Source organism: Hermetia illucens, chromosome 3 (genome assembly GCF_905115235.1).
Source record: "Hermetia illucens chromosome 3, iHerIll2.2.curated.20191125, whole genome shotgun sequence".
NCBI classification, from domain to species: Eukaryota; Metazoa; Arthropoda; class Insecta; order Diptera; family Stratiomyidae; genus Hermetia; species Hermetia illucens.
Genome location: NC_051851.1, coordinates 117,777,425 through 117,787,233, shown reverse-complemented (window position 1 = coordinate 117,787,233; position 9,809 = coordinate 117,777,425). Strand labels below are relative to the sequence as shown.

General features: G+C 42.8%; 1 protein-coding gene across 3 annotated transcripts in view; it reads right to left on the bottom strand.

Moving 5' to 3' along the window:
- Positions 1-7,433: 7,433 nt before the first annotated feature.
- LOC119651010 (kelch-like protein 12) overlaps positions 7,434-9,809 on the bottom strand; it is a 15,614-nt gene continuing 13,238 nt past the window's right edge. For 2 of the 3 annotated variants that reach the window (XM_038054301.1, XM_038054299.1), the window contains exons 2-6: positions 9,151-9,556; positions 8,983-9,092; positions 8,245-8,917; positions 7,948-8,173; positions 7,434-7,893 (exon numbers count right to left, since the gene is read on the bottom strand). In XM_038054301.1, the coding sequence (XP_037910229.1) occupies positions 7,752-7,893; positions 7,948-8,173; positions 8,245-8,917; positions 8,983-9,092; positions 9,151-9,556 (1,557 nt within the window). In that variant the 3' untranslated portion in view covers positions 7,434-7,751. The remainder of the gene's footprint in view (positions 7,894-7,947; positions 8,174-8,244; positions 8,918-8,982; positions 9,093-9,150; positions 9,557-9,809) is intronic. The other variant, XM_038054300.1, reaches the window with a different exon arrangement.

Here is a 9,809-nt window from a genome sequence, read left to right as displayed (position 1 = left end):
GTGGTGGCCGGTGGTAGGTCAGTGGGAGAATCCGTCGAGTACCCCCCGCAACATCGAGCACGTATGCAGAATGGTGTACTTCTGCATGGTTTGAACCAGACTGTGCGAAAGTCCCAGGACATCAAGGGAAGCCGTCAGGGATTTAGGTACAATACCTGTAGCTGACAATATTATGGGAACTACAACCACCCGCTCGAGACGCCAAATTTCTTTGATTTCCCGAGCCAATGGCTCATAGTTCACCTTCTTCTCCACGTATTTCCGTTCAATGTTGCTATTATGGGGGATAGCAACATCAATAATATACGCGGAGCGACCCGTCTTGTCAACTAGCAGTACGTCAGGCTTGTTGTGTGCGGTATGGCGATCAGTCAGAACTTGCCGGTCCCAATACATGCTGTAAGCAGAACTATCAAGTACTGCTTGCGGCTCATATCGGTAAACCGGACATGTTCCCGTGATCAGCCCATGCTTATATGCAAGGTTTTGATGGATAACCTTACATACAGCATTATGCCTGGTGATGTATTGCACCGGTGCCATAACAGTACAGCCAGAAATGAGATGGTCCAACGTCTCTAACGCCGAACCACACATTCTGCACTGGTCGTTCTCCACCCGTTCTTTCATGATGAGCTTTTTATAAGCTCGGGTGGCGACCACGCCATCCTGAATGGCACACATGAACCCCTCCGTCTCAGCAAAGAGCTCCCCAGCACACAGCCATCTGTTCGACAGATGCAAATCGACAAATGGCTGCCAAAGACAATTCACGTGTTTACCGTGCATTGCCTTCGACTTCCATTCCTCGATCCGCTCCTGGTCCGACTTCACCCCACTCAGAGGATTGAAAGATCGATCCTTCAAGTTAAGTGGAGTCAGTCCACAGTCTGCCTTACAGACAGCCGCATGCAAGGGGCTCGCCTGCTCTTTACTGTAAAAATAAGCGCGCAGCGAGTCGACTTGGCGATGATGTTGTGCCGCCACGTCAACCACGCCCCTACCTCCGATGTCACGAGGCAGGTTCATCCGCTCCACGGCAGACTTTGGGTGATGCATTCGGAATTTGGACATAGTTGTCCGTATCCGCCGCTGGACGTTTTCCAGGTCGGTCTTCGTCCACGGCAATATTCCGAATGCATAAGCCAGTGAAGGGATAACGAATACATTCAATGCGCTTATTTTATTCTTCCCCGAGAGATGCGATTTCAGCACCAGCTTTACACGACGCAGGAATTCGGACAGCAGAGCTTCCTTCAGATCACCAACTCGAGCATGGGTTCCTTGCAGAATTCCTAGGTACTTGTAGAAGTCTGTCTCGGTCATAGCTTCGATGTGGAGGTCACCAATGCTATGTCCGTCATGCGGCTCGTGATGACCTTTGCGAATGGCTTGGATTCGACATTTGTCTAATCCAAACTCCATCCGAATATCACGGCTGAACATGTCTATTATTCGCAACAGACTTCTAAGATGGTCGTCAGTACCAGCATACAGCTTGATGTCATCTAGGTACATCAAGTGTGTCAGTTCGCACTTAGCACGTAGGCCATATTTTATTGCAAAACCATGCCCTCTAGCATCATTCAGTAGCCATGAAAGGGGGTTCAGTGCCATACAAAACCAAAGAGGACTCAATGAATCCCCCTGGAAGATGCCCCTCCGAATACGGATGGGCTCTGAGGTATTAACACCCTCAGATGTACGGACTGACAAGGTGGTATGCCACCCTTCCATGACTGTCGCCAAAAACTTTATTAGTTTCGGATCAATGCGATACAGATGTAGGATGTCGATTAGCCAGGTATGCAGAACGCTATCAAAAGCCTTGGCATAATCGATATAGCAACTGAAGAGGTTTCTTTGGCTTCTAGTTGCTTGTCCTACAACTACCGAGTCGATAATGAGTTGCTCTTTGCAACCCCTTGACCCAACTCGGCAGCCCTTCTGCTCCTCGGACAGAATGTTGTTGGTCTCGAGGTGCGCATTGATCCTTCCACTAATAATGGACGTGATGAATTTGTAGAGGGTTGGTAAGCAAGTGATCGGTCTTGTGTCTGCGGGGTCCTGCACCGTGTCCTTCTTAGGGATAAGGTAGGTAATTCCCGCAGTGAGGAAAGGTGGAAATTCCTCCGGCCGACTCATGACCTCATTTATACTGCGTGCCAACCGACTGTGTACTGTGTCTCCTACAATATACTGTAGTGTACCGTCACGGTCTTGAATGAAGTGCTCTGACACACTTCAAGGCCCTGATCCAATATGGATTGTTGCGCCAACGATTATTATTATTATTATTATTATTATTATTATTATATGCCAATTGGCCCGGTGAAACTACTTTCTCTAAACCCGCATTTTCTCATGGAACGTGCGCTTCCTGTACAGATCGAAGCTGCAGCTAGTCTATACCCTATCCCAATATAAGGCTGATGTAATAACGTTGCAAGAGATGCACTGGACAGGGACCGGTTTCCTGGAGAAGAGCCACTACACCATATATTATAGTGATCATTCAGTAGATCATGCGCTCGGGGTAGGTTTCTTAGTCAGCCAAAAAAGCGAAAGCTATTCACTCTGCGCTCGCGAGAAAAATTTAGAAATATAAGCCTCATTAACGTTCACGCCCCTACAGAGGAGCCTACAGAGTCGGAGAAGGATACCTTCCACGAGGCAGTAGAACGAACCCTCAAAGCCTGTCCCAGATATGATATCAAAATCATACTTGGGGATTTTAACAGTCAAGTTGGGACGGAGCCCGTATTCAGGCGATACGTTGGCTCCCATAGCTTACATCAAAATACAAATGATAATGGACTGCGGATTATTCCTTTATTATTAGCAGTGTTACACGAAATGGTTGTTGGAAGTACCTGGTTTGCGCTGAAAGCGGTCCACAAACATACGTGGGCCTCTCCAGATGGGACCACTTTCAACCAAATTGACCACGTGTTGATCGAACGCTGCCACCTCTCAGCCTTGATAAATTTCAGAACATATAGGGGGGCCAATATAAACTCGGATCACTATCTCGTTGGCATGCTGCTCCGAGCTCGAATATCAACACCGCCCAGAATCCCCTGTGACAATCAGGTGAGAGTTAACACAGAAGCCATCCACAACACAGCCCTCCTCAACACCTATAAGAGGGAAATGGATACCGCAATAACCGCAGTCAACAGAGATCCTGGAGATGAAACATCAAACAATCATCTTCTCAATCACCTTAAGAACGTTATCATAAATACGGGATGAATGTAAGCTAGCAATAGAACGGAAGAATGCTCCATGCCGAGTAATGTTGCATTCTCAAAGGACGCGGGCATGCGCGGAAACTTATCATGAATTCCGGCGATCGGAGAAGCGACTTCACTGACCAAAAAAGGAAGCCTGGAAGACCCAACAGGTCTGCGAACTCGAAAAGTACGGGGAGCAACCACACCTTCTACGAGGCATTAGAACGAACCCTTAAAGCCTGTCCTAGGTATGATATCAGAATCATACATGGACATTTTAACAGTCATGTAAGGACGAAGCCCGTGTTCAAGCGATACGTCAGCCCCCATAGCTTACATAAAGATACCAATAATTACGGACTGCGGATTATTAATTTGGCGGTATCACACGAAATGGTTGTTACAAATATCTAGTTTACGCGGAAGCGGTCCACAAACATACATGGGGCACTCCAGACGGGACCACTTTCAACCAAATTATCCACGTGCTAATCGGACGCCGCCACCTCTCAGCCTCGATGAATGTTAGAGCATATAGGGGGGGGGGGGGGGGGGGGGGGGCAATCTACACTCGTATCACTATATCGTTGGCATAGTGCTCTGTGGTCGAGTTACAACACCGCCTACAATCCCCTCTGGCAATCAGGTGAGAGTGAATACTGAAGCCATCCACAGCACATCCCTCTGGAACACCTATAAAGGGGAAATGGATGCCGCAGTCAACAGAGATCCCGGAGATGAAGCATCAACAAATGATCTTCACAATCACCTGAAGAATGTTACCATTGATACGGCCACAAACATACTTGGCCTCAGTTGTGGAACAAGTCGGAATACCGGAAGCTGGCGCTGGCTGGTTTTATATTCATTTTATGTGAGAAACTTGCTACGCACATTTTTCCACTTGTATATGGCGAAATATTAATTCATATTTTTTCAAACTACAAGAAATAAGTACATATTACAGACGTAGATATTATGCTCACGCTAAACAAACATTGCCTATTATCGAATACTCTATTCTATATGTATGTATATAAATTCAATACAACTTACTACCTATCTAACTTAAGCAATACCCCAAAGCACAGTTAGATACTAGACAGCTACCACACTCCCCCTTGCCCCTCAAGGGGGGAAATCAGTGTGAGTACACACGATTTCAAATTGTTTTGCCTTTGAACATGAGCGAGATGTAACGAAAATCCGATCAGCTGTGTTTGACATACCGCTCGGACTTGCCAATGTTTTGGTAAGATTGGCAAGTTTTTGTTTATGTATAAGTGAATACGTGAAACAACTTTTTGCTATATGGGTGAGCACGCCGTTGTACCAGAATAGCAAAAGCTCACCGATCTCTCTCTTACCAATACGATTTGACGAAGATTATGCCTTTTCCTTGTTTAGCGTCTCTGATGTGTACAGATAAGCTTCTGCGAGCACATTCGCAAGTGGGGTCATTTTAGTAAGGGTACTGCCTACAGTAGATCTACTGTGCCCCAAAGCTTAATTTACATATACATATAAATACATACATATGTCTGTGTGGAATAATTGCCCTGCGATCTCCCTTCTTCATGTGAGCTCACTTTGTGTGGTATTGAGGAATTGATATGTTATCATGATGTCATACATGTTTTAGAATGCATGAAATTCACATAAAATGTTTGTTAATATTAAAAAAATATCAGGCGATGACGGCTTTACGGTTTCTTACCAGGGCAAAGGCAAATCCTCAGACGCTACCTCACCTCTGCCCTGGGAGCAGCGTGACCGAAGCGGCTCGCAAATGTTTAGTGCTCCTTTATATAATTCAGATATATGTTTCCTTGAAAATGAAAACGCACGATTTACTTATTAATATAATTTTATTTGTTTCGACAAACTCAACTCTAACACTCAACTCTAACAACTCAACTGCTCGTTCCATGTCTTTTTGGTGTCCTTATATGTGGACAACATTATCTTAAGATCAACCTTTGAACTATTGACTAGATAAGAAAAATGAAACGCTTATTAGAATTATCTGAAATACGTTATCGCGTCGACTCATTAAGATGCATCTTTCTGCTCATACGCATTTTAAGCCTAATCAGAAAATTGATTCTCGCGTCTCAAATTTATCTCTATTTGTCGTTGTCGTTTCATTTTTCTTATCTGGAGTGGTCTGGTTTATGACTATTCGCAGAACACAACATGACTACGAATTATATTGAGCGCAAATACGGCTTATTGACCAGAGCTTGGCCAGAGCTGAAATATATAGTTGGATTTCCTCCGAACATACCAAAGTTATGCCTTATGTTATCCCTTATCCAAGTGCTAAATTTTGTATTGCTAGCGTGAACCTAAAGGAGGTTTCCGGCTAAATATCTAAAATATGCTTATATATTATATTACATCGAAACTTTCTTTGAAGCCTAGATTTCGTTTAGATACCCCACTGTGACTTTCTACAGATTGCGTTTGGATAAGTTTTGAAAACGTAACCGGTTACACTTTTTGAGGGTCATATTTTGACTTTCACCCGAGATCAAATATGAGACCAGTTTCGAAAAGTACAAACTGAGCCCTTTCATTGGATACACCACATGGCCACATTCCAGGAAACAAAGTATTACTCCCTCCTTTCGCATGTATGCGGAGCCCCCGTTAAATTTAACCCAAAATGGCGCCACTTGGTGTATTTAAAGCGATTCACAGACCACACGCTCTCACCAATTTTCGTGACAACCGTTCTAGCCGTTTCCGAATAAATCGCGTGTGCCAGACAGACAAAGACTCAATTCTAATAAGGATTTATTTCTCACTAAATCTTAAAATGGCGAGACGGCTGGTACTACGATGAATGTAAGTTAGCAATGGAATGAAAGAATGCCGCATACTGAGTAATATTGCATTCTCAAAAGACATGGGCACACGCAGATACTTATTACGAACTCGGTCGAGCGGAGAAGCGACTTCACAGACGGAAAAAGGAAGCCTGGGAGAACCAACAGGTCGATGAACTTTAAAAGTACAGTGAGCAACCGCACCAGGCACGCAAGTCTCACCAGCAGTCACCACCAGTCAGCAGGATGAAACCTTATACACCTCAAGTTGTAAGTCCCGCCAACTGAAGACGACGGACAAATACTACCACCACCAAGTATAGAAGAAAAAGTTCATGCAATTCATCGGCTTAAAAAAAAGTCACAAGGAAGCGATGGAATTACAGCCGAATTGGTTAAATATGAAGGCGACCAATTACACCAAGCGTTTCATCAACTTATGCTCAAAGTGTGGGACAGCGAATCAATGCCTGACGACTGGCAACGAGCTATTATCTGTACCATACATAAAAGGGAGATATCACACAGTGCAGCAATTGTAGAGCTATCGCATTGCTGAGTACCATCTATACGATATTCGTCGCTGTCTTGCTAGATCGGATAGCCCCATACGCACAGAACATCATTGGCCCATACCAAAGGACCTTCACTCCAGGCAAATAAGCATAGATCAGATTTTCTCGATGGAAAAACTGTTGGAATATGGAAGCCAGGGTAAAACTTTACACGGCTATGAGAGAATTCGCTATTCCGACGAAATTGATAAAACTGACTAGGCTGACCCTGGCAAAAGTGCCAGGCCAGATATAGGCACCAGGATATCTCGAGACCATTCGACATAAACAACGGTCTAACACAAGGGGATGCCTTATCATGCGATCTCTTTAACCTAGCCGTGGAAAAAGTGATCCGTGGTGCTGAGGTAAATACGAGCACATGATCCCCTTTAAGTCCACCCAGCTACTGGCTTATGCTGACAATATCGACACAACATAGGAAAAACGACCCGAGACGTACAAACTACCTTCATCCCGATTGAGCAGGCGGCTCGAGATCTTGGCACATCAATGAACGCAATGAAGGGTGAAATATGTGATAGCAAAATCAACACCAAAAACCAACCAACCAACAACATCAAACCGCACTGGTCAAACGAGACGAATAAAAATAGGAAACTACAACTTCGAGACAGTCGATAATTTCTCCTTAGGTCGAAAATCACAACCGATAACAGCTACGATGATGAAATCCGCTCACGGTTGTTGGCAGCCAACAGAGCCTATTTCAGCTTACAAAAAATGTTCCGCTCGAAATGTCTCACCATAGGGTAGGGGAAAAAATGTAATATTGTAAGAAAACACACATAAACATTCCATATAAAATCATTTTATTTCAGTATCTTGCAAAAGAACTCGAAGATATAAAGATCAACATTCATAAACACCTATGCGTTATACTCGCATAATGCATAAATAATCTCTCAGCGTCAAAATAAAAGATAAAAATATAACATGCAGTTCGTCTTGACAGTACAGCAAATTCTCCAACACTTAAATCTTATACACTTTACTTAATTTCCACCTTTGGTAATTACTTAAATTGAAACTATTCAGTCTTTAGATATGTACACTTCCTAAAAAATTATATTTCAGGGATCGTCATTTCAGTAAATATTGGCCTAGTTTCAGCCGGTGATGACAGGAGAGTCGGCCAAGGGATGGCATAGTATCTCCTCCCACACTGACAAATGAGGATCGTATTGGGAAATCCCATCTTTGTGCACAGAGTACAGATAGCCATCTAAGGCTGTGATATATAATCCCGCTCTAGAAAATTGATCATTAATATAAAAAATAAGTAAAATGTGTATCTGTACCCACCGTTCTTTAACCACATTGAACTTCAATGACCTTGGATCAAAGCTGATAAGCTCTTCAGTATCATACTCCAAACAATAAATGGAATTCGACAAGAAGGCAGCACTGCAACAACCTTTCGATTTTACTTTGACGATATCTTGCCAAACACCCTCCCTCGGATCATATCTTTCAACAACTGTTCCGGAAGCATTTCCGTTATAGCCGCCAAGTGCATAAATAGACGAATCTGAAAGAAATTATAAGCATTTGACAAATGGTAGAACACAAATATTCTACATTGAAGAAGGTTATATTTACAGTAAGTTGCTGCTCCCGGATAGCGTCGTGCATTTTTCATATCTTGCAAATTCGTCCAACGATCAAGTTCCGCGTCATAGCTCAGACAAGAGAATAACTTCCTGCCATTTGCGTTCAGTCCACATATTGCATACAACTTATCATCCAAAGTACAAACACCGCATGATGTTCTGTTCAAGGGGCAGCTGAATGGAGCCCACGATTTATGACGCATGTCATATGTGAGACCGAAGTCAGCCACTTGATTATCTTTCTCCCCTCCGACCGCGTAAATCAAGTCATTCAGTTTCATTGTGGCGCAACGAAATAGAAAGGGTCTGGCGGTTTGCTTCACTAATATCCGTGAATGGACGTCAAATTCGTAATTCATACTATCCACTCCCAGTGAAGAAATATACAACAAAGAATTCTTTCGTCCAAGGATAAACGAAGAACTGTTGCGTAAAAAAGACGACACAAGCCACTTGCAGCCCGAGGGGTTGCTATTCAAGAAATCGTCCGCTAAAATATTATTTCGTATGTTTTGCAGTGATAAATGCTTAATTGATACATATTTTAACAAAGCTTCCACATCTTCACTCCGGTTTGGAATATCATACTTGATCCAGTTCATGATCGCGGTAAATATCGCGTCCGCCTTCGACTGCTCTATCTCTGCCACAATTGATTCAAGCTGCAAAACGATCAAACCAAATTGTCAATCTACTTAAATGTTTTTCTCATCAAATAGGCATCAACCTTTGTTCGATCAAGAGTCTTAAACTTAGCGCTGCTACTAATTTCCGTCAAGTAGTTCCCAATGTAGGTGATAGCAGCGTTTTGCAATACCCCATTTCCCATTAGCTCCCCTAAAAAATAGGTCCGTTAGAGTATTCTATTCCTTTATACAAATCTAAGTTTACCAACCTGCCAAGATGAACAATTGAATGCAGTTGTCGTGGTTAACATTCTGTAGTAAATATTCTACACATTTTAAAGTTGCATCTCGCATTTGCAGATAGTCAAAGTTCTTGAGGAGTATAGAAGCATCATTTAAACTAATACGAATTTTCCCTGTATAAATGTAGTCAATAATTTTGGACATAATCTCAAAGTTTGTGTCGTGATGCAATTCAATTCGTTCATATTTGCGTTCACGAAAATTTTCTGGTGGGGAAGAGTTTTTAACGAATAGTTTTACAATCCGTGTTTTCACAATGACTGATTTTTCTTTACCCCCAAAGAGAGCATCAAAATAGGGACTACTTGATGATAGGACTGTCTTATGGGCTGTGATTTCACCTCCTTCCACGCATATTGTGACATCGCAAAACTGAAAAATAAAAAAGTGAACACCATTTAAGAACTGAAAGTCAAAGTTTTACAAAGAAAGAATTGTGAAAAAAGACAATGAAAAGGAGACAGTGCTTAATTAATTTTAAACATTATTTAGGGCTTATCCGTATTCAATTCAAATTTCACTGGTGGCAGAGTGATTTGTATCGTGACTGGATTACAAAAACTAGTCGGCTCAGCTAGGAATGAGTACCTGAGTCAAATCAGCGTAACAATTACGGGGAAGTGCA